At 37.9% G+C, this 25,637-nt stretch overlaps 1 protein-coding gene across 2 annotated transcripts; it reads right to left on the bottom strand.

Moving 5' to 3' along the window:
• Window positions 1-803: 803 nt before the first annotated feature.
• rp9 (RP9 pre-mRNA splicing factor) lies at window positions 804-22,919 on the bottom strand. 2 transcript variants are annotated; one of them, XR_009811723.1, is made up of 7 exons: window positions 22,607-22,919; window positions 22,461-22,491; window positions 16,387-16,516; window positions 9,252-9,343; window positions 8,988-9,049; window positions 1,086-1,350; window positions 804-966 (listed from the first exon to the last, which is right to left on the bottom strand). XR_009811723.1 is itself a non-coding variant. In XM_061931093.1 (6 exons), the coding sequence occupies exons 1-6, from the start codon at window positions 22,759-22,761 to the stop codon at window positions 1,137-1,139; spliced, it is 684 nt and encodes a 227-aa protein (XP_061787077.1). In that variant the 5' UTR covers window positions 22,762-22,917; the 3' UTR covers window positions 804-1,136. The 2 variants fall into 2 exon arrangements, 1 of the variants encoding a protein (XP_061787077.1); XM_061931093.1 differs by having other exon boundaries at window positions 804-1,350; window positions 22,607-22,917.
• Window positions 22,920-25,637: the final 2,718 nt, after the last annotated feature.

Below are 25,637 nucleotides of genomic sequence, written 5' to 3'. Positions count from 1 at the left end.
CAAGCAGTGTGGGCGGGAAGCGTTTCCACAGACGCGGAAAGAGATTTTCACAACAAAGTTCTAAACTTAGTGATATATCAGATTGTAGGTGGGTTTATTTTGTACCCTTCGCATTTATATTTCACTGTTTGTTCCATTTTTGTTGCGTTTCACTTGATTGTAAAATACGTCGATCGAAAGGGGGTGTGACATTCATATTTTGTCAATATTCAGTGTTTTATCCTTCATAGAAAAATTTAAAATTCCATTACGTTTTTTAAGGCGGTCTGTCATAACGTTTTTAAGCATTCAATCAGACATTATTGTGAGGTTTCGTATTAGTGTTCCTAAAAATAGATATACTGGCCCCCCAGACACATTTTTTTCTCTAAATGTGGCCCCCGAGTCAAAATAATTGCCCAGGCCTGTTTTAGAGGTTTGGCCCGAGAGACCTGCAAGCCACCAAAGTGGGCAAACTGGGCCCAGCGAGGGACGACTAATAAAGTTAAAGTGCCAATAATAGTCACACACACACACTAGGTGTGGCAAAATTACTCTCTGCATTTGACCTATCACTCTTGATCACCCCACCTGGGATGTGAGGGGAGCAGTGAGCAGCAGCGTCGGCCACGCTCAGGAATCATTTTTGGGTGATTTAACCCCCCATTTCCAACCTTTGATGCTGAGTGCCAAGCAGGGAGGTAATGGCTCCCATTTTTATAGTCTTTGGTATGACTCGGGAGAACGGAGACAAATGAAGAGCTGGTGTCCAACTGTGGTCTCGCATCAGGCAAAAGACGCATCCTCAGAGTTGCTACACAGGCTAGGGGAGGAAAAAGGTCTTTATTCTGAGAAGACTAGAATCATCCGCATACATTCTTTACCCGCCTTTTCCAGAGCAAGCGACCTAAACCTCAAACCATCCCAAGTATGTTGCGAGTGTTCACTCTGCTGTGGAATCCGCGGTGGCGGTTTTTCCGTTCAGGGCTTTTAGAGTCGTGAGTGTTTCCACAGAAATGGAAGATGGCGGGGAGACAAAAAGGAGAGTGGGGGTAATATTGTGTTAAGCATCTCTTTTGGTCTGCTCAAAGATGGCGGCGTCAAACCTGCGGGAGGGGAGAGCACCACAGCGCCTCCTACTGGCTGGGATGAGCCGGTCAGTCCGAGTCCGAGGAGTCGCTAGGTTTGGAGGACTTGTGCTTCTTCTTGCTTTTACTTCTCTTCTTCTCCTTCTTCTTCTTTTTGTCCTTCCTCTTCTTCTTCTTCTTGCTGCGGTGGCGCTCCGAAGACGAGGAGCTGTCGGAGGAGGATGACGAGGAGGAGGAGGAGGATGAGGTGGTGTCCTGGAGAAGTTGCTGCAGCTGCTGGATCCTTGAGGGGGGAGAGGAGGCGGAGTTAGAGCGTGTGAAGAGGCCACGCTTCTTTTGTCCTGGCTGACATATACTGTGTCCGGACTCATCTGCAGCTGGACTTGCAGTCGGATCGTAAAGTTCCTACTTTTTGGGAATGTTGCCCATCGTTCACAATCCTCACGTGAGGCAAGAACACACGTCTTCCCCTTTTCTGTGCACGCTCAATAGTAAAAAACTGCTAGCACAAGGCGGCTAACAATGTAGTGATAGCGACATTGTTTTTGAAAGAGCTAACACCAAGGTTTTTTTTTAAATTCAGTGCCAAAAAAATATTTTGTAACAAAAATGCAAAATAACTTCCATGAATATGTGTATTTATTACAATTTTTTTTAAATTATAGACCAAAAAAAGTTTTCGTAACAAAAATGCAAATTAACTTCCGTTCATTTGTGTATTTATTACGTATATTTTTTAAATTCAGTGCCAAAAAAAGCTTTGGTTATAAAAACGTCCATTAATTTGTGTATTTATTACGAAAACATTTTTTTAAATCAGAGACCAAAAAAGGTTTTCGTAATAAAGACACAAATTAACTTCCATTCATTTGTGTATTTATTACGAATATTTTTTTAAATTCAGTGCCAAAAAAAAGCTTTTTTTTAATAAAAACTTTCATTAACTTGTGTATTTATTACAAACATTTAAAAAAAATCAGAGACCAAAAAAAGTTTTCATAATAAAGACACAAATGTACTTCTATTAATTTGTGAATTTATTACGAACTGTTTTTAAATTCAGTGCCACAAAAGCTTTTGTAATAAAAAAACAAAAAAACTTCCATTAATATGTGTATTTATTACAAAAGTTTTTAAATTAGAGGCCAAAAAAAGTTTTCATAACAAAAATGCAAATCAACTTCCGTTCATTTGTGTATTTATTACGTATATTTTTTAAATTCAGTGCCAAAAAAAGCTTTGGTTATAAAAACGTCCATTAATTTGTGTATTTATTACGAAAACATTTTTTTAAATCAGAGACCAAAAAAAGTTTTTGTAATAAAGACGCAAATTAACTTCCATTCATTTGTGTATTTATTATGAATATTTTTTTTAATTCAGTGCCAAAAAAAGCTTTTTTTATAAAAACTTTCATTAATTTGTGTATTTATTACGAACATTTAAAAAAAATCAGAGACCAAAGAAAGTTTTCATAATAAAGACAAAAATGTACTTCTATTAATTTGTGAATTTATTACGAACTGTTTTTAAATTCAGTGCCAAAAAAGCTTTTGTAAAAAAAAAAAAAAAAAACTTCCATTAATATGTGTATTTATTACAAAAGTTTTTAAATTAGATGCCAAAAAAAGTTTTCATAACAAAAATGCAAATCAACTTCCGTTCATTTGTGTATTTATTACATATATTTTTTAAATTCAGTGCCAAAAAAAGCTTTGGTTATAAAAACGTCCATTAATTTGTGTATTTATTACGAAAACATTTTTTTAAATCAGAGACCAAAAAAAGTTTTCGTAATAAAGACGCAAATTAACTTCCATTCATTTGTGTATTTATTACGAATATTTTTTTAAATTCAGTGCCAAAAAAAGCTTTTTTTTAATAAAAACTTTTTTAAATTTGTGTATTTATTATGAACATTTAAAAAAAATCAGGGACCAAAAAAAGTTTTCATAATAAAGACACAAATGTACTTCTATTAATTTGTGAATTTATTACAAACTGTTTTTAAATTCAGTGCCAAAAAAGCTTTTGTAATAAAAAAACAAAATAACTTCCATTAATATGTGTATTTATTACAAAAGTTTTTAAATGAGAGGCCCAAAAAAGTTTTCATAACAAAAATGCAAATCAACTTCCATTCATTTGTGTATTTATTACGTATATTTTTTAAATTCAGTGCCAAAAAAAGCTTTGGTTATAAAAACGTCCATTAATTTGTGTATTTATTACGAAAACATTTTTTTAAATCAGAAACCAAAAAAAGTTTTCGTAATAAAGACGCAAATTAACATCCATTCATTTGTGTATTTATTACGAATATTTTTTTAAATTCAGTGCCAAAAAAAGCTTTTTTTTAATAAAAACTTTTTTAAATTTGTGTATTTATTATGAACATTTAAAAAAAATCAGGGACCAAAAAAAGTTTTCATAATAAAGACACAAATGTACTTCTATTAATTTGTGAATTTATTACAAACTGTTTTTAAATTCAGTGCCAAAAAAGCTTTTGTAATAAAAAAACAAAATAACTTCCATTAATATGTGTATTTATTACAAAAGTTTTTAAATGAGAGGCCCAAAAAAGTTTTCATAACAAAAATGCAAATCAACTTCCATTCATTTGTGTATTTATTACGTATATTTTTTAAATTCAGTGCCAAAAAAAGCTTTGGTTATAAAAACGTCCATTAATTTGTGTATTTATTACGAAAACATTTTTTTAAATCAGAGACCAAAAAAAGTTTTCGTAATAAAGACGCAAATTAACTTTCTTTCATTTGTGTATTTATTACGATTTTTTTTTTTTTATTCAGTGCAAAAAAAAGCTATTTTTTAATAAAAACTTTCATTAATTTGTGTATTTATTACGAACATTTAAAAAAAATCAGAGACCAAAAAAAGTTTTCATAATAAAGACACAAATGTACTTCTATTCATTTGTGAATTTATTACGAACTGTTTTTAAATTCAGTGCCAAAAAAGCTTTTGTAATAAAAAAACAAAATAACTTCCATTAATATGTGTATTTATTACAAAAGTTTTTAAATTAGATGCCAAAAAAAGTTTTCATAACAAAAATGCAAATCAACTTCCATTAATTTGTGTATTTATTACGAATATTTTTTAAATTCAGTGCCAAAAAAAGCTTTGGTTATAAAAACGTCCATTAATTTGTGTATTTATTACAAATGTTTTAAATCAGAGACCAAAAAAAGTTTTCATAATAAAGACACATTTGTACTTTCTATTAATTTGTGAATTTATTACGAATGTTTTTTAAATTCAGTGCCAAAAAAAGCTTTTGTAATAAAAAAGCAAAATAACTTCCATTATTTGTGTATTTATAACAAAAAAAAATTTAAATTCAGAGATCAAAACATTTTTTCGTAACAAAAATGCAAATTAACTGGCATAAATGATGATATTTTGAGGGTTATTTATTGAAGTCGGACATCACTGAAGGCCTAGGTGGGAAACGCACAAGTCGCCACTGTTAGCCGCAGATATATACGTTGTGAAATAAGTGAATTATACAGAAAGATTTGGTAAGTATTTATTCACACACCTTAATTGTTTCCAAACGGCAGTAAAACGGCTGATCGAACAAAACAGAAGCTAGCTCTCCAATCAGCTAAACAGACTCAATAACGCCACGTCGATATTTTGGTGAATTTACTGAGGAATTTGTGAAATACAAAAAGAATGCCATTGTAAGTTAATAAAACTAACACGGACACTCGCGAACGTGTTAGCATATTAGCTAATGCTAACGACGCTAGCTTAAATACATTACGATAGCGCGTCCAAATATGCATGAAAACACTCCTACAGACATCACACATGGGACGGCTTCATAAGTAAGAATTGTTTTAGTTATATTGTAAAACTTAAAAACTCGGAGTGATTAATGAAGAATTATTTCGAGGTAGAAAAGCTACGGACGGTTTTACTTCCGGTTCAAACCATTAAAACCATTAAAACAGGGAGTACATTTTCAAGCCGCAGTGAGCAAACTCGTCCAAAAGATGGCGCCATAGAACAAACAACACACCAATCCAGTGTCTCTGCTTGGGTTTAATACCTCTAAAGGCCTAGTGGCCACATGCGTGGACAGCACCTTTTAGCTCTTATTTCCAAAATTATCTGAGATCTCTAATAAAAATATGTATGTTTTCATATCGTTATATCCCTAAATGTCGCTGCAGCTTGGTTAATATGCAGCATGAGACTTTAAACTGCTTTTTATCTAACAAATTGTTCTTAAGCTAATTTGTATTTTCTTTTTCAATGTGTATTTTACTTCTGTTTTAAGTGTTATTTTTTAGTATGTTCTTTGACTCTATTTCCCTTTGTTCTTCAACTGTGGTTGTTTTTAAAGGGCTTTATAAATAAAGTTGGTATGGTATGGTATGTAAATGAAGCGTATACATTGGCTGCATTGTTAGCCGACCCATGCTAGCAGTTTTTCACTCTGTAGAAGGCACAGAATAGGCAAAGACAAAGTCCTGCTCTCACAAAAGGATTGCGGATGATGGGCAACATTCCAAAAAAAGTGCAGTTTTCCTTTTAACTCGTCCCACTTGCGGAAACAACACGGCGTGCTGATTTACGACACTTCTCACCACTAAGTGGGAGATGAAATGCGTAGCAGCACTGGGAATGTGGAGAAGACGCGCGTGGTTGCTCTTTTATAGGCTGCGAACTTGCACACACATCATGTTTTCTGTGTCTATTGAGAATAAAATGTGGTCAGAGAGCAGGAGTCAACACAAGCTAACAGCAGCTGAACTTGCAAATAAAGTGTGAGTGGGTTTCCAGCGAGAAGCGTAGACCTCCACCAAGGCCAACAACCATGATGGAGATCAGCAACTTCATCCAAATCATGCCATGGATCCATAATCTCCCCCTTTTTTGTGGAAATAAGTGGAGCGCTTTTTTTTCTCTGCTCAGAAAAAAATAATTGAATGTATAACAACTTAACCAAACACTAGAGGCAATAAACAAAAAAGTTGGTTACTGACTAATAAAAAGTATATTTTTTCATCATATTAAAGAACTAATCAAGTTTGTAGATAAAACAAACACTAATTTTTTGCCCATATGTGACATGAATATGGATTAGTAGTGAATTTGGTACCAACCTATATCTTCTTTGAGCTTCATTGACCTTTTATCACACTATGTTGTACGGTGGAACCTCCATTTATGAACTCAATCTGTTCCTAAATAGGGTTCGAAAAGTTCCTTTAGTGAAGCAGATTTCTCCATAAGAAACAATGTTAATATGAATAATTGGTTCCGGGCTGGACAAAAGGCCATATTATTTTAGTGAAGGTGTGTACACAATATCAAGTGCTATACAGTACTGTACATCAAACCAACATAACAAGAAAGTGATGGATCAACCATCAAGCAATAAATACGTTGCAGCAAGTTGCTGTCCTCTTTATGCGCTGCTCTGCCAACACACACACACACACACACACACACACACACACACACACACACACACACACACACACACACACACACACCCTAATACCTAAGTCTCATTGGTGCCCTCATAAATGATCAGAAATCACAAAAATCCTCTTTATGCGCTGTTCTGCCAACACACACACACACAACCTAAGTCTCACTGGTGCCCTCATAAATGATCAGAAATCACAAAAATTCTCTTTATGCGCTGCTCTGCCAACACACACACACACACACACACACACACACACACACACACACACACACACACACACACACACACACACACACACACACACACACACACACACACACACACACACACACGCAATAAACATGTCGCGGCAAGTTGATGTCCTCTTTATGCGCTGCTCTGCCAACACACACAAACACAAATCCTAATACCTAAGTCTCATTGGTGCCCTCATAAATGATCAGAAATCACAAAAATCATCTTTATGCGCTGCTCTGCCAACACACACACACAACCTAAGTCTCACTGGTGCCCTCATAAATGATCAGAAATCACAAAAATCCTCTTTATGCGCTGCTCTGCCAACACACACACACACACACACACACACACACACACACACACACACACACACACACACACACACACACACACACACACACACACACACACACACACACACACACACACACACACACACACACCTAACACTTAAGTCTCATTGCTGCCCTCATAAATGATCAGAAATCACAACAATCCCCTTTTTTGCATGTCTGTGTTTACTAACAAGACATCATGGCGGAGCCGCAGTCGAGTTTCTTAACATGGAGATATTCTCACTACTTTTCTTTTGTTGAGCACAAAGAAAAGAACATTTTAGTTAAATGTAAGTTGTGTCTTGGATCAAAGATCCCATCTACTACCCAAAACAGCAATTCAAATCTGCTGAAACAGCTACAAAAGCAACATGTTTCGACGAAGCTCGTAAAGAAAGAGACAGACTCCGATGCCATTTCACCTCCACCTAAGGATTTTAACGGAGGCACTGCTAGCCAGGACAACGCTGATAGAGCCATATGTGCTAGAAGACATGCAGGCTATTTCTACAGTGGAGTCACCCGCTTTCAGGCAGCTAATTAGACAGCAAATGGCACGGAAAACATTTTCACGTACCTGGACAGTGAGGACATAAACATGGAAAGCGAGCTAAAGAAGACACTCCAAACTCTGCCTCTGCTCATCATTCAGCACTGAAGGTACACACTCTGTCAATTCTCTTATATACTCTTTCATTCTAGACTTCGAGAGTGTTTGATTATCACATTACTCTGAATGTATAGACTATAAAGTTCACAAACATAAAGAGGGATCCTAGTGGGCCAGGCCAATCTTTGCTTATCTCTAAACTAAAAGTGGGGAAATGCGTAGAGTGTGATTGGCTACAGTACAGTGTTGATCTCCTGAAGACATGATTTTATTTCACCATTCCTTGAGAGAAAAAAACGCCTGGTTAGGCTTTGTGTATGTCATGTGTGCCTCCCTCGGGTGAAGCCAGGTTTATAACTATGTTGTTATTATGCTGTTTGTTACTTATGTATGTTTTGTTGCAGTTATTTAAAATAGTTTTGTCAATTTGTTCTGGCCTGAAATAAATTGGCCCTTTGAAACATATCTTTGTCTTTGTGTGTTGTATGTAGAGCACATTGCTTAGCAGAGTTCAGTGATGCAAATGGATGACAAATTGATCAACACATTGTATTATTCTCCAGTGCAATAACAGTACTGAAATGAAGGCTAAAAGGGCATTAATGGGAGCTTTAAAAAAAAGAAGAAGTAACTAGTTACTTTTCACAGTAACGCATTACTTTTTGGTGTAAGTAACTGAGTTACTTTTGAAATAAAGTAACTAGTAACTGTAACTAGTTACTGGTTTTCAGTAACTAACCCAACACTGCACCTACGTCTCGTTGGTGCCTTCATAATGCGCTGCTCTGCCAACACACGCGTGCACCTTTTAATTAAAAAAGTAACACTTGAAAAAAGCCAGAAAATATGACAAAACGATAATAACAATGTTAATACCGTATTTTTCGGACTATAAGTCGCAGTTTTTTTCATAGTTTGGCCGGGCTCCAGTGCGATTTATATGTTTTTTCCTTCTTTATTATGCATTTTCGGCAGGTGCGACTTATACTCCGGTGCGACTTATACTCCAAAAATACGGTACTAATTATTAACAAATTTGTTTAAAAAAATATATGTATACATTTTTGGAGCCTTTTTAAAGATGATCATATCATCACAGCAAATTATGCAAATGACTCGATGACGTCATAGTGACCTCGCTCATAAGCGCGCCCCCACCACCGCAGGTATCTTGGCAGTTTAGGGGAAACCCTGTAAGTTATGTTACTTAATGACTCTTCCCGCTGCTTTTTAAAGGAGTCAATACAAAACCTGTTTACCTGGTCTCTTTTTCGTTACGTTCGTTTTCACGGATGAGGTCATACATCGGGTCTTCGTGAGCCTACGAGAGAACAGGCTGTCAGTATGGACGAGCGATAAATCCACTAGCAAGAGAAGGCAGCCTGGAACGCTAACACATTTTTTTGGTCATTGCACAGCAATTTTTCCGGGCAGAAAAAAAAAAAAGATAGTTGTTTTTAATGGTAATCATTGCGCTGCAGATCTCCATTCTTTAGCAACATGGAAAATGTTCTTCAACTCACCACACGGAACTGCTCCAGCTTCTGGTTGCCTTTGATGAAAAATGGACACTCTCTGTCTCCGGTGCGATGGCCGTAACGTTTGCACCGCCAGCCTGCAGCAACCATTGATGATCGTTTAGTTTATTGATTGTTCACAATTCAGCACCTTCAAATTGACTTACTTACTTACTCTTAGGACCCAAAAGGGACCCGCTCATAAATGTGTCCAAAGTCAGAAATACAATTTTTGTTTTACTTTCAAATCTTTGAATAACTTCAGATCTACCTATTGATGGAAAGTTCTTATACTTTTGATGTTCTATGGCTGTTTTGTTTTTAAAAAATTAAAAAAATGAAAAAAAAATGAAAATGAAAATGCAAAATATGCAATATTTGGAAAAATAAATTGCAGTGGAAATATTTGAGGTTGGTAATTACAGCCTTCGATAACAAGGTCAACAATTCATGACGATGTTGATTTTGATAAAGTAGACAAAAAGATTGTTTTTACGCAGCCTATTGAGCTGGAATGAGAGAAAAAGCCAGAAGGACCCGGTGGAGTTTATCAAGTTCATGTTAGTCTTTTATATATATATATATATGTATATATATATTAGGGCTGCAACAACTAATCGATTAAATTCGATTATAAAAATAGTTGGCGATTAATTTAGTCATCGATTTGTTGGTACTATGCTATGCGCATGCGCAGAGGCAATTTTTTTTATTTATTTTTTTTATAAACCTTTATTTATAAACTGCAACATGTACAAACAGCTGAGAAACAATAATCAAAATAAGTATGGTGCCAGTATGCTGTTTTTTTCCCAATAAAATACTGGAAAGGATAGAAATGTAGTTTATAATCGATTCTTGATTCAAAAAACGGTTCTGGATTTTAAAATCAATACATAAATAAAATTGGGTGCCAGTTCTGTGATTAACTAATAATTCCTCCATAAAATAGATAAACAGCTCTGATAAATTGATGTTACTTACAAGAAAACGGGTTCAGTTTGGGTGGGGTGTGGGGTTTAAAATGTATTGCTTTTTTTTTTTTTTTTTTAATCGATTAAGGATTGTTACAAATCAGAATCGCGATTAATTCGAAAATCGATCCATGTCATATATGACTGCCCAAGATCATTTTCATTCCTTTTTCGCAGTTTAATGGCAATTTAACTCATTTACACTCGTCAAAGCTCTGAAAATGATGGCCAAAGTTTTCTGCTGCCATCCAGTGGTTAAAGGGCACAATTACACCAAAATATTTGTTTCTTGTTTTTTTTTTTGGTAGTCAATGAGTTCCTTCTTTTTTGCTATCCTCCTATTGTGGGGCAGACTGGCTCATACAAGCACATGCACCTTCTAATACAAAGTAGCATATAGTTGTAACTCAATCTGTCAGTAGACTCGCGATGAAAGCGCAAAAAGCTACAACATGGCCGACGGGGAGATGAAGATGGTCTGTAAAACATCACCTATGCAACATTACATGTTCTGTAGACCACAAGAAAGTCTTCTACTTGTAGAAAATAATATCATAATATGACCCCTTTAATCCTTTGACAGCCCTGCAAGTAAAAGAATGTGAGAATCGGTTTGAACCAAGAATGGTGTTGAATTGATTCTGACTCGAATCATCACCTTAAGAATCGGAATCGTAAGTTCTTGTAAGAAGCCACCTTCAAAGACAGTCCCATTATTATGGCTGGGCGAGAAATCCCTATCAATATATTTATCGCAATAGGCGCATGTGGGGGGAGATGTGGCCAGTGCTGCCTGCAGGAGCAAAGGTTACCGCCTCTGTCCATGGTGCTGAGGACATAGCACCATCAGACGGGGGCAGGGCAGTGCTGACGGCGAGACACAGCTGGCAGGTGATTCGGTTTCACAGGTGGTACGTGTTAATCTAATCATCTGTTGTCTTTAACAGTAAGCGGCCGGGAGCAGGAGGGGAGAGAGGATACGGACGTGACTGAAAAGTCACGTTCTGCGGGAGAAAGACTTGGAGAAAAATCTATGCACATTAAAAACTTTGTTCAACTTTGCACGCCTGGCTCTTGTGAAGAGTCTGTCAGTGGGACCGCTAGGAAGCGACTTCCACAGTGCATAATTGGTATAAATAAATAAAATGCTTTTGATTAAATGTTAAAAAAAAATCATTATTTGTCGGAAGAAAACGCAAGTTGCGAAGCGAGCAACGCAGGAAGTGATCAGTGGGAGTGACAGGCTAACAGCCAATCAGGTGATAGTATCAACTATCAAGTTTGGTTGTCTGGTGGTTGATTCTTTGCATGGAGTGAAAAGAGAAAGTCAGGATGAAGAAATTGGGGATAAAAGAGGAAAAGTCACCTGGACAGTATGTCAGACCAATGTGGTCTGTAAATGATGCAAGGCGCTCACCCTTTAGAGCACAGCTGTAACTTCCTGACACTAAATCTGCAGAAAATAGTTCTTCTCTGTTTTTTTCTGTTTACATTTTCACACATTGCACTATTTTCTTATACCGTATTTTTCGGACTATAAGTCGCAGTTTTTTTCATAGTTTGGCCGGGCTCCAGTGCAATTTATATATGTTTTTTTCCTTCTTTATTATGCATTTTCGGCAGGTGCGACTTATACTCCGGTGCGACTTATACTCCGAAAAATACGGTACTTTATTAAGCATTTTTTACACATTCCTTATTTTTGCTTCATTTAAGAGCTTATCTTTAAGTGTTCAATGTGATTTTACCATTTTGTTTACATTCAGTGCTTTCCACGCTTGTGTTGACATTTCCTTTCTGCCTTGTTAGATGGGTCAGTTCACATTTAAAATAAAAATGTTGACATTAACATATTTTTCTCCTGCTCCTTACTTTCCATAGGTCATAAAAACCATCAGTAATTATCTTTATCAACCGATACAAAACACTTATATCGTGATACGGGTGTCAGCCATATCGCTACCCGTTAGAAGGTGTTTATGGGCGAGGGCAAATCTATTTGCAGCAGGCCTCTTTAAAAAACAAAAGTATGGGGAAACACGTTTTAAGGCCATCTGGCTTAAAAAAAAGGGAAAAGTTTCAGACTGCACATTGAGGATGATCATGAGTCATCGCCAACATTTGTTGCACTTTGACGACAGTTGGGAGAACAATGAAAAGCCAGCTGTACGTTTGTTTTCCCGAGTGGCTTCTGCTTCCAAAACTGCTGAAGAAATGTTTCTCATATAAAACTCCACGCCACTCTTTATTTACGGAGCAACAGACGCGACACAACACAACTCAGGTGGTGAGTGAAATTCCCCAGACTGAGCGGAGAGAGGCCTTGGAGATAAACAAACATTGTGTCTGGGGATGAAGCAGATGGAGTCATGCTCACATTCCACACAACAAATGCCAAGTTGTGGGCAGCACCCACCCACCGAGCGCCCCGGGCAGCACGGACATGAATGAAGACAGTGTAGAAGGACTCCATTGACCACGTCTTATTCCACATCAAAGGGAATGTCAAGTTCTCTACACATAGGAGCAGTAGCAGCAGCTCACAAGCAAATACTTTTTGGAAGATTAGTGCATGATTCTGTCCTTCATGGCACAGTGAGGTAAAAGACAATAAAAGACATTGGATACCAAAATATGCACGGATCATCAAACACTGTTTTGGCAGCAGGTGATGTATGATACATACAGAATAGTGCTGCTAGGATCCTGATGAGAGTGCGGAAATATGACCATATCACACCAACTCTCAAATCCCTTCACTGGCTTCCTGTTCCACTCAGGATTGAATTCAAAGTCTCCCTACTAACCCACCAGTGCCTCCATGGAAATGCCCCCCTCGCCCTCAAAGAACTGCTTACCCCCAAATCCTCCACACGACACCTCCGCTCCGGACAGGCTAACCTCCTCCAACCTCCGAGGACAAAGCTACGAACAATGGGAGACCGGGCTTTCTGCTCCGCCGCTCCCAGTCTGTGGAACGCTCTCCCTGACCACCTGAGGGCACCACAGACTGTGGATGCTTTTAAAAAAGGCTTAAAAACCCTTCTTTTTAAAAAAGGTTTTTTTTTAGATGTATGCATATGTAGCCGAGCTAAATTTCATTCTATTTTATTTTAATTTTGGTCATTTATTCACATCATTTTTTGTGGTGAACTTCCCCAAAAGTGTTTCTCATTGTAAATAGGTTCCACTCTATTATTTTCCGTTACATACCTTTTTGTTTCCCTGGGGGGTGATTTGGCGTTGCACCTTTGTGACCAGCTTCAGTGAGCACTGACGCTCGGAGCTGGTAAGTCACGTTTATGTCTCTCTCCCTTTGTTTTTTTTATAAACTTTTTGGTTGTCGTTCTTAAAAGTGTTTTGTGGGAATGCGCACTGTCTTGTGACTTGTTGGTGGGCGTGCGGGTTGAATTCCTGAATGTTGGTTGTTGAATTGGTGAAAAAAAAAAGACTTTTGTATGCTAAATGATGTGTGGATTAGCTTATTGCTAGCGGCAGTTGTTGTGGGGTTTCCTGGTCTCGTAAGTTTACGCACGGGTCAGGGGCTCTGCTGTGTGTCTGTGTGGACATCTTGTGTGCCGCTCTAGCATTAATATGAGTGTGTATTATTTTCTTCTTTATTCTTTAGTGGAGAGAGATCCTTTTTGCTGTGGACTGTGTGACGCCCCGTTGTTTTTGTTTCTATTCATGAAAAGGTATGTGTGTTATGAGTTTTTTTGGCATAGTTTATTGTATAAAAAATATAAAAAGCGTTGATGTGGGTAGGAAAGATGAGGTGTATAGCTGCACATATTAAGGATCATTTTTCTTAATATATATTGTTATTTGCTGAAGTATATATTTTATATACTGTGTTTTATTTAATTAATTTATTTGAGACTATTTTATGCTTTATTTACCTTTTCATTATTATTATTATTATTACTATTTTAGTTATTATTATTATTATTATTTCCACATTAAGCATACATAATTGAATAGAGTGAGCACTGACGCTCGGAGCTGTGGAGAGAGATCCTTTTTGCTGTGGACTGTGTGTGACGCCCCGTTGTTTTTGTTTCTATTCAAAAAAAGGTGAATAAATCCTCCATGATTCAACTCCTGTGTGTGCGCCTCACTACAAGATACACAACGCAGATCAGTGACTGTTACACATACTAGTTTTAGTTATTTGGCTGTTCTAGTTTTTATTTTTATTTATTTTTTAAATTATCTTATTATTATTTTTTAATACACTGTAGCACTTTGAGGTTGTTTACTCAATGTAAAGTGCTTTTTTACAAATAAAATCTATTATTATTATTATTATTATTACAATGTCATGCTAGCATCTAGGAGAGTCCCAATCCAATATTGATTTTGGATATCAGTCCAAGCTAACATGTGATGGTGGTATGGGATTATATGGGCTTGCATGTCAAATGTGTGTTCTGTAACTCACAAAAGGATCCGAGGTTACCTGAGCTGATCACTTTGGGGGAATTTCCGGCCAGTTTAAAGGATCGAGAAACTGCAGACCTGGGCAAATTAAGGCCCGGGGCCCTTTAACCTTTTCAATCTGGCCCGCCAGACATTCCCCAAAAAATGTTTTCAGATTTTTAAGATGGAAAGTGTAGCTGCCATTATGATGTGCAGTAATGTTTTCTATTGACCGTAAGTCTTGAACTATACAAAGTAGAGATGTCCGATAATGGCTTTTTTGCCGATATCCCGATATTGTCCAACTCTTAATTACTGATTCCGATATCAAGCGATACCGATATATACAGTCGTGGAATTAACACATTATTATGCCTAATTTTGTTGTGATGCCCCGCTGGATGCATTAAACAATGTAACAAGGTTTTCCAAAATAAATCAACTCAAGTTATGGATAAAAAAATGCCAACATGGCACTGCCATATATTAATTATTGAAGTCACTAAGTGCATTATTTTTTTTAACATGCCTCAAAACAGCAGCTTGGAATTTGGGACATGATCTCCCTGAGAGAGCATGAGGAGGTTGAGGTGGGCGGGGGTCGAGGTGGGGGGGTAGCAGGGGGTGCATATTGTAGCGTCCCGGAAGAGTTAGTGCTGCAAGGGGTTCTGGGTATTTGTTCTGTTGTGTTTATGTTGTGTTACGGTGCTGTTCTCCCGAATTGTGTTTGTCATTCTTGTTTGGTGTGGGTTCACAGTGTGGCGCATATTTGTAACCGTGTTAAACTTGTTTATACGGCCACCCTCAGTGTGACCTGTATGGCTGTTGACCAAATATGACTTGCATTCACTTGTGTGTGTGTGAAAAGCCGAAGATAATATGTGATTGGGCCGGCACACAAAGGCAGTGCCTTTAAGGTTTATTGGCGCTCTGTACTTCTCCCTACGTCCGTGTACACAGCGGCGTTTCAAAAAGTCATACATTTTACTTTTAGAAACCGATACCGACAATTTTGAAACCGATACCGATAATTTCCGATATTATATTTTAAAGCATTTATCGGCCGATAATATCGGACATCCCTACATTTGACCAATGGCCTTGTTCCACCCCCTGGGAGGTGAGGGGAGCAGTGAGCAGCAGCGGTGGGAATCATTTTGGTGATTTAACCCCCAATTCCAACCCTTGATGCTGAGTGCCAAGCAGGGAGGTAATGACTCCCATTTTTATAGTCTTTGGTATGACTTGGCCGGGGTTTGAACTCATGGCCGATCTTAGGGCGGACACTCTAACCACTAGGCCACTGAGCAGAAAACTATACAGTGTTTATAATGCAGTTTTATGCTTTTATATGTATAATATATAAAAAATGCGAATCGAATCGCAGAAAAATCACAAGTTTTTTTCTCAAAACCGTGCAGCCCTACTCCCATGCATCTACATTTTGTTTTCTTAACCCTTTGTGAGGTTTATGATTAATTATTAGTCTAAACATTCCATTAGTCATTCCCCAGTGAGAGCAGACATTGTGCTGTAAGTAATTATTGTATTATGTTTGTTGTCTCTCATTAAGGCTGCATGTTGTTGTTGAAGGTAAACAGTGAATGTAAAATTAATACACTGCCACATGCTTAAAATGACAAAAAAAAGGTCAATATTCCATGTTATTATGAATGTGCCTGCTACTACATTACACACATGCTTACATATGTAAGTTGAAGGCATGATAATTCATGTGTGGTACTTACATTGCATCACCTTCACCTCCTTCCCGAGGGGCATCCACAGGCCCCTGGTGGGCGCGTTAGCCAGGAAGCTGCGGGCTTCTTCATTCCCGGGTTCCGCGGGTATACAGTCCTCTGGCTTCTCCTCGTGTTCCTGCAACGTCACATGCAGCTGTCAATCAAATGTCCCGCCGGAGGGGGTCAATGACAGGCCACTCCCACCTTGTCGAAATCTCTTCAAACTTGTCCCGCTTTACGGTACAATAACAAAACGAATGGGACAAGTTTGGGGAGATTTTGTATATAGGTACACTATATTGCCAAAAGTATTTGGCCACCCATCCAAATGATGAGAATCAGGTGTCCTAATCACTTGGCCCGGCCACAGGTGTATAAAATCAAGCAATTAGGCATGGAGACTGTTTCTACAAACATTTGTGAAAGAATGGGTCGCTTTCAGTGATTTCCAGCGTGGAACCATCATAGGATGCCACCTAGTGATGGGTTGATGAGGCGTCATGAAGCGTTTCGACACATTGCAAAACTGTATTGATACTGTGTCACTAAACACTGACATCTGCTGGACATTAAAAATCCCTACAGGCAACCTATGGACCGACTCAACTGACACTGATTGTATGCCCTAGTACAGGGGTCACCAACCTTTTTGAAACCAAAAACTACTTCTTGGGTACTGATTAATGCGAAGGGCTACCAGTTTGATACACACTTAAATAAATAAATATATTGTCATTTGTAAGTTACACGTAAGTGTGATTTAAACAAGAATAGCTAAATAAATACATTTATATATATAAAAAAAATGGGTATTTCTGTCTGTCATTCCGTCGTACATTTTTTTTTCCTTTTACGGAAGGTTTTTTGTAGAGAATAAATGATGAAAAAACCACTTAATTGAACGGTTTAAAAGAGGAGAAAACACGAAAAAAATTAAAATAAAATTTTGAAACATAGTTTATCTTCAATTTCGACTCTTTAAAATTCAAAATTCAACCGACAAAAAGAAGAGAAAAACTAGCTAATTTGAATCTTTTTGAAAAAATTAAAAAAAAGAATTTATGGAAGATCATTAGTAATTTTTCCTGATTAAGATAAATTTTAGAATTTTGATGACATGTTTTAAATTGGTTAAAATCCAATCTGCACTTTGATAGAATATTTAACAAATTGGACTGAGCTATATTTCTAACAAAGACAAATCAGTATTTCTTCTAGATTTTCCAGAACAAACATTTTAAAATAAATTCAAAATACTTTGAAATAAGATTTAAATTTTCTAAGATTTTCTAGATTTGCCAGAATAATTTTTTTGAATTTTAATCATAGTAAGTTTGAAGAAATATTTCACAAATATTCTTCGTGGAAAAAACAGAAGCTAAAATATTTATTATTCTTTACAATAAAAAATAAATACATTTACTTGAACATTGACTTAAATTGTCAGGAAAGAAGAGGAAGAAATTTAAAAGGTAAAAAGGTATATTTGTTTAAAAATCCTAAAATCCTTTTTAAGGTTGTATTTTTTTCTCTAAAATTGTATTTCTAAAAGTAATAAGAAGCAAAGTAAAAAATAAATGAATTTATTTAAACAAGTGAAGACCCATCCATCCATCCATTTTCTACCGCTTATTCCAAGTGAAGACCAAGTCTTTAAAATATTTTCTTGGATTTTCAAATTCTATTTGAGTTTTGTCTCTTATAGAATTAAAAATGTCGAGCAAAGCGAGACCAGCTTGCTAGTAAATAAATACAATTTAAAAAATAGAGGCAGCTCACTGGTAAGTGCTGCTCTTTGAGCTATTTTTAGAACAGGCCAGCGGGCGACTGATCTGGTCCTTACGGGCTACCTGGTGACCGCGGGCACCGCGTTGGTGACCCCTGCCCTAGTATATACAATAATATAAACCAAGTCGTTGTATTTCATTTAGGATTATTTCATATCTTCATTTAAATAAAAATATATTTTTATCTTTTTTAGATACAGTCAATAAATAATGTGAACATGTATCATAACATGGAAATCTAAGAGAACGTGTTGTGGATGATTGTGGACTGGGAATTTTTTTAATTGTATTTTTTTACACATTTTTATAAAATAAAAAAATAAAAAGTTTTTCCGACGTATTACATTTTAGACGTTTTCTCTTCTTAGTTATTATTTCTCCGGTTGTAGAAAAGACACGCTCACAGGGCACAGAGGAGGCGTATCGGTCACGTGACCAAAACAGCTCATGATCGGTCACGTGACTTTCTAAAAGCGGTACGCGCACCGACACAGGGTTTTGCTCTATGAGCTCGACGCATGCGCCGATGCATCGGTGTTGCCGGACCCATCACTAATGCCACCTGTGCAACAAATCCAGTCGTGAAATTTCCTCGCTCCTAAATATTCCAAAGTCAATTGTGGGCTTTACTATAAGAAAATGGAAGCGTTTGGGAACAACAGCAACTCAGCCACCAAGTGGTAGGCCACGTAAACTGACAGAGAGGTCAGCATAGTGCAAAGACTTTCTGCACAGTCAGTTGCTAGTGAGCTCCAAACTTCATGTCACCTTCCAATTAGCCCACGTACAGTACGCAGAGAGCTTCGTGGAATGGGTTTCCATGGCCGAGCTGCTGCATCTAAGCCATACATCACCAAGTCCAATGCAAAGTGGTGTAAAGCAGGTCGCGACTGGACTCTGGAGCAGTGGAGACGCCTTCTCTGGACTGATGAATCACGCTTTTCCATCTGATGGACCAGTCTGGGTTTGGAGGGTGCCAGGAGAACGCTACATTTCGGCCGAGTGTAAAATTTGGTGGAGGGGGAATTATAGTGTAGGGTTGTTTTTCAGGACTTGGCCCCTTAGTTCCAGTGAAATGAACTTTGAATGCTCCAGGATACCAAAACATGTTGGACAATCCCAAACTCCCAACCTTGTGGGAACAGTTTGGAGCGGGCCCCTTCCTCTTCCAACATGACTGTGCACCAGTGCACAAAGCAAGGTCCACAAAGACACGGATGACAGAGTCTGGTGTGGATGAACTTGACTGGCCTGCACAGAGTCCTGACGGGTTCACCTTTGGGATGAATTAGAACGACCAACATCAGTGTGTGACCTCACCAATGCGCTTTTGGAAGAATGGTGGAAAATTCCTATAAACACACCCCGCAACCTTGTGGACAGCCTTCCCAGAAGAGTTGAAGCTGTAATAGCTGCAAAAGGTGGACCGACATCTATAGATGTCCGATAATATCGGACTGCCGATATTATCGGCCGATAAATCCTTTATAATGTAGAATCGGAAATTATCGGTATCGGTTTCAAAAAGTTAAATGTAGACTTTTTAAAACGCCGCTGTATGGAGTGGTACACGGACGTAGGGAGAAGTACAGAGCAGCATACTTGCCAACCCTCCCCATTTTCCCGGGAGACCCACGAATGTCAGTGCCCCTCCCAAAAATCTCCTGGGGCAACCATTCTCCCGAATTCCACCCAGACAACAATATTGGGGGCGTGCCTTAAAGGCACTGCATTTGCGTGCCGGCCCAATCACACACACAAGTGAATGCAATGCATATTTGGTAAACAGCCATACAGGTCACACTGAGGGTGGCCGTATAAACAAGTTTAACACTGTTACAAATATGCGCCACACTGTGAACCCACACCAAACAAGAATGACAAACACATTTCGGGAGAACATCCGCACCGTAACACAACATAAACACAACGGGACAAATACCCAGAACCCCTTGCAGCACAAACTCTTCCGGGACGCTAAAATATACACACCCTGCTACCCCCAACCCCGCCCACCTCAACCTCCTCATGCTCTTTCAGGGAAAGCATGTCCCCAAATTCCAAGCTGCTGTTTTGAGGCATGTTTAAAAAAATAATGCACTTTGTGACTTCAATAATAAATATGGCAGTGCCATGTTGGCATTTTTTTCCATAACTTGAGTTGATTTATTTTGGAAAACCTTGTTACATTGTTAAATGCATCCAGCGAGGCATCACAACAAAATTAGGCATAATAATGTGTTAATTCCACGACTGTATATATCAGTATTGGTTGATATCGGAATCCGTAATTAAGAGTTGGACAATATCGGCAAAAAAGCCATAATCGGAAATCTCTACCGGCATCATATTGTGCCGAGAGTGAAATTTGGTGGAGGAGGAATTATGGTGTGGGGGGGTTAATTTCCAGGAGTTGGGCCTGGCCCCTTAGTTCCAGTGAAATTAACTTTGAATGCTCCAGGATACCAAAACATTTTGGACAATTTCATGCTCTCAACCTTGTGGGAACAGTTTAGAGAGGACCCCTTCCTCTTCCAACATGACTGCGCACCAGTGCACAAAGCAAGGTCCATAAAGACATGGATGAGAGAGTCTGGTGTGGATGAACTTGACTGGCCTGCACAGAGTCCTGACAGGTTCACCTTTGGGATGACTTAGAACGACCAACATCAGCATGTGACCTCACCAATGCGCTTTTGGAAGAATGGTGGAAAATTCCTATAAACACACCTCGCAACCTTGTGAACAGCCTTCCCAGAAGAGTTGAAGCTGTAATAGCTGCAAAAGGTGGACCGACATCTATAGATGTCCGATATTATCGGCCGATAAATGCTTTATAATGTAGAATCGGAAATTATCGGTATCAGAAAGTAAAATGTATGACTTTTTAAAACGCCGCTGTATGGAGTGGTACACGGACGTAGGGAGAAGTACAGAGCAGTTGCGTCTCCCAGTCATACTTGCCAACCCTCCCCATTTTCCCGGGAGACTCACGAATTTCAGTGCCCCTCCCAAAAATCTCCCGGGGCAACCATTCTCCCGATTTGCACCCAGACAACAATATTGGGGGCGTGCCTTAAAGGCACTGCATTTGTGTGACGGCCGAATCACACACACAAGTGAATGCAATGCATATTTGGTCAACAGCCATACAGGTCACACTGAGGGTGGCCGTATAAACAAGTTTAACACTGTTACAAATATGCGCCACACTGTGAACCCACACCAAACAAGAATGACAAACACATTTCGGGAGAACATCCGCACCGTAACACAACATAAACACAACAGAACAAATACCCAGAACCCCTTGCAGCACTAACTCTTCCGGGACACTACAATATACACCCCCTGCTACCCCCAACCCTGCCCACCTCAACCTCCTCATGCTCTTTCAGGGAGAGCATGTCCCAAATTCCAAGCTGCTGTTTTGAGGCATGTTAAAAAAAATAATGCACTTTGTGACTTCAATAATAAATATGGCAGTGCCATGTTGGCATTTTTTTCCATAATTTGAGTTGATTTATTTTGGAAAACCTTGTTACATTGTTTAATGCATCCAGCGGGGCATCACAACAAAATTAGGCATAATAATGTGTTAATTCCACGACTGTATACATCAGTATCGGTTGATATCGGAATCCGTAATTAAGAGTTGGACAATATCGGCAAAAAAGCCATAATCGGAAATTTCTACCGGCATCATATTGTGCCGAGAGTGAAATTTGGTGGAGGAGGAATTATGGTGTGGGGGGGTTGATTTCCAGGAGTTAGGCCTGGCCCCTTAGTTCCAGTGAAATTAACTTTGAATGCTCCAGGATTCCAAAACATTTTGGACAATTCCATGTTCCCAACCTTGTGGGAACCGTTTAGAGTGGGCCGCTTCCTCTTCCAACATGACTGTGCACCAGTGCACAAAGCAAGGTCCATAAAGACATGGATGACAGAGTCTGATGTGGATGAACTTGACTGGCCTGCACAGAGTCCTGACGGGTTCACCTTTGGGTTGAATTAAAACGACCAACATCAGCGTGTGACCTCACCAATGTGCTTTTGGAAGAATGATGGACCATTACTATAAAAACACACTGCAACCTTGTGGACAGCCTTCCCAGAAGAGTTGAAGGTGTAATAGCTGCACAACATCATATTGAACCCTATGGGTTAGGAATGGGATGGCACTTCAAGTTCATATGTGAGTCAAGGCATGTGGTTAAATACTTTTGGCAATATGAATATGATTTTAAATGGAATTTTGCAATGAAAACTGGTAGAATAGAAAAGGGGGCTTACCTTAATGTACCCAGGTGGAGGTTTTTCGTAGCTAAATAAAAAGGACATGTGAGTAATACACTCAGAAAGTCAAACAAGCGAATTGAGCTCCAACGTTAAGTTAATGAGTTTAAATAGATATTTTTCAACAAATATAGAAGGCTCACAATGTCTCCACGTGTTTGAGGTTCTGCACTTGCTGGTTGAGTTTCTTCATCTGGCTCTTGATCTTCTCGTCGTCCTCTTTGCTCGATTTGTGTCTTTTGTGCTCTCGCTTGCTGTCATGTTTCTCGCTCGCCCGGTCCCGCTTCCTTCCCGACATCTCGCCAAAGACTCAATAATGACGTATTTAAAAAAAATGTTAGACGCTAATTCGGTTGCTGTGGCTAATTGTGATGCTAACTTGACAGCCACTACTTCCGGTGAAAAGCTGCCGTTTGGCGGAAGTTTAGCGAACCCTGTAGGATGGGGGCGGAAACGCATCGTTTGGGTGCCAAAGTTATGGCAAATGTTAAGTAAATATATCCTTACGTTCATAAAAATAAAGTACATTAGTGTATGTATATTAACACCAACAAAGAGTGATAATAAACGCCAAATCGGTGGCATGTTGTTAAAGCGTTGCGATTGCAATTGCAGTGTTGTTGATATCCGCTATTTCCGGTGAAGACCTGCTTTCTTTTGGTGGAAGTGTAGCACTCCCTGTCGGTGGGGGTTGGAAACGCACCAATGTTGAGTCGAATGTTAAGTACCAGTAAATATATTATATATTCTTACGTTCCTAAAACAAAGTAAATTAGTGTATTTATAGTAACACCAAAAAAAAAAAAGAAGTGAAAATACATGTTAAAGGGAGTGGCAGACATTTTTTAAAAACTTTATTTCAATAGCAACAAAGTACACATATTTCAATACTCTGATAACAGAAATAAACGTGTCTATGACTTAAATAAAATAATTGCATGCTATTTTTGTTATCATTTTCAAACATTTAACAATATATTGGAATTACTGTGGCTAAAGTTATTTGTGACGCGAACATTGCGGTGACAACCAAATCATTTTAGTTTTATTCTGAAAAAAAAAAAAAAAAAAAAAAAAAAAAAAAATATATATATATATATATATATATATATATATATATATATATATATATATATATATATATATAACTCAATAATAATGACAAAGAAAAAACAAAAAAAGTCCTGGAAACTTCCCACAGTTTAAGACATTATAACATACTTGCCAACCTTGAGACCTCCGATTTCGGGAGGTGGGGGCGTGGTCGGGGGTGGGGCGTGGTTGGGGGCGTGGTTAAGAGGGGAGGAGTATATTGACAGCTAGAATTCACCAAGTCAAGTATTTCATATATATATATATATATATATATATATATATATATATATATATATATATATATATATATATATATATATATATATATATACGGATCACGATTGAAGCCAACAAGCAAACCGTCAACTTTCTTGACGTCACTTTCAACCTGAGAAATAACAGCTACCAACCATTCACGAAACCCAACACAACACTCCAATACGTGCACCATGACAGCAACCATCCACCCACCACCACGAAAAGAATACCTACCGGAATCAATAAAAGGCTATCGATGCTGTCATCTAGCAAAGCTGAATTTGACCAAGCAACCCCCCCGTACCAAAAAGCCCTTGATGAAAGCGGATACAATTTCACCCTCACCTATGAACCCACGCCAGGAAACCAGCCAAAAAAGAACAGAAAACGAAACGGCATCATCTGGTACAACCCCCCATACAGCAAAAACGTCTCAACGAACATTGGACACAAATTCCTCAACCTGATAGACAAACACTTTCCCAAAGACAACAACCTAAGAAAAGTATTCAACAAGAACAACATCAAATTGAGCTACAGCTGCATGAACAATATACGACAAATCATCTCAAACCACAACAAAACAATTGCAAATGAGCCGTCGACCCCCAGTCAGAACGACTCCAAAACCAACAAAGCATGTAACTGTCGAAAGAAACCTGATTGCCCCCTCAACGGGGGATGCTTACAAACATCAGTTGTCTACCAATCTAAGGTAATACGCAAGGACATTAACACATCCGACACATATGTAGGATTAACCGAGGGTGAATTCAAAACCAGATGGAACAACCACAAGGCTTCTTTCAGGAACAAAAACCTGCGAAATACCACAGAACTCAGCAAACACATTTGGGACCTCAAAGACAATAATGTTGAATATTCAATAACATGGCAAATTCTTGCATCCAGCACACCTTACAATAGTGGTAATAAAAGATGCAACCTATGCTTGAAAGAGAAACTGTTTATTATCTACCGTCCAGACCTGTCATCCCTCAACAAGCGCAGCGAAATTGTAACAACATGCCGCCATAGACGGAAACACCTCCTAGGTAACACATGAACCAATCACCACGCCCCTAGGCCAGCCTGTACCCACCCACTCTGTGCCCTATATAAACCATGGTATGCGAATGCTCCCATTAAAATCTCCTGACGATTGAGGGTACCCCCCTCATGAAACAGGCCTGTAGAGATGAAATAGTCTTGTGATTTTTTTCCCCACACATACATATATATATATATATATATATATATATATATATATATATATATATATATATATATATATATATATATATATATATATGTATATATATATAGATATAGATATAGATATCTACATCCTGAAAATATGCAAACAAACTATGTTTAGATAATTGATACTTCAAACTTGCATAAATAAATATTAAGGAATATAACATAACTTGACTTCTGAGAGTTTCAAAATGTAATGAATAAAATGCTAAAAATGTTGATAAACAAGCAATTATTTTAATAATTAAATATGGTCATTTTAAATGAATTATTATGATAATTTAAAATCAATTATTTCAAATATGTTTATTTTAATGTATAATTCTATGGCTGGATGTAATAAGGAGTCACAAAAAAATACAAATAAAAATACAATTAATTTTGATGTTTTTAGCAAAATATAGTAAAAATGTATTTAGTTTTTTTTTAAATTAATAAATATATTTATTTTTAGGTAAGATAAACATAATAATACAATTTATCTCTAGTCTGGATGATTTAGTTCTTGTCACCCTGTTGTCCTCCCGTCATGAAAAAAGGCTGTCCTCACTCAGGTCCGCA

Source organism: Nerophis lumbriciformis, linkage group LG37 (genome assembly GCF_033978685.3).
Source record: "Nerophis lumbriciformis linkage group LG37, RoL_Nlum_v2.1, whole genome shotgun sequence".
Classification (NCBI taxonomy): domain Eukaryota; kingdom Metazoa; phylum Chordata; class Actinopteri; order Syngnathiformes; family Syngnathidae; genus Nerophis; species Nerophis lumbriciformis.
Note: the sequence above shows the minus strand (reverse complement) of the source record. Positions and strands in the feature narration are given on the sequence as shown.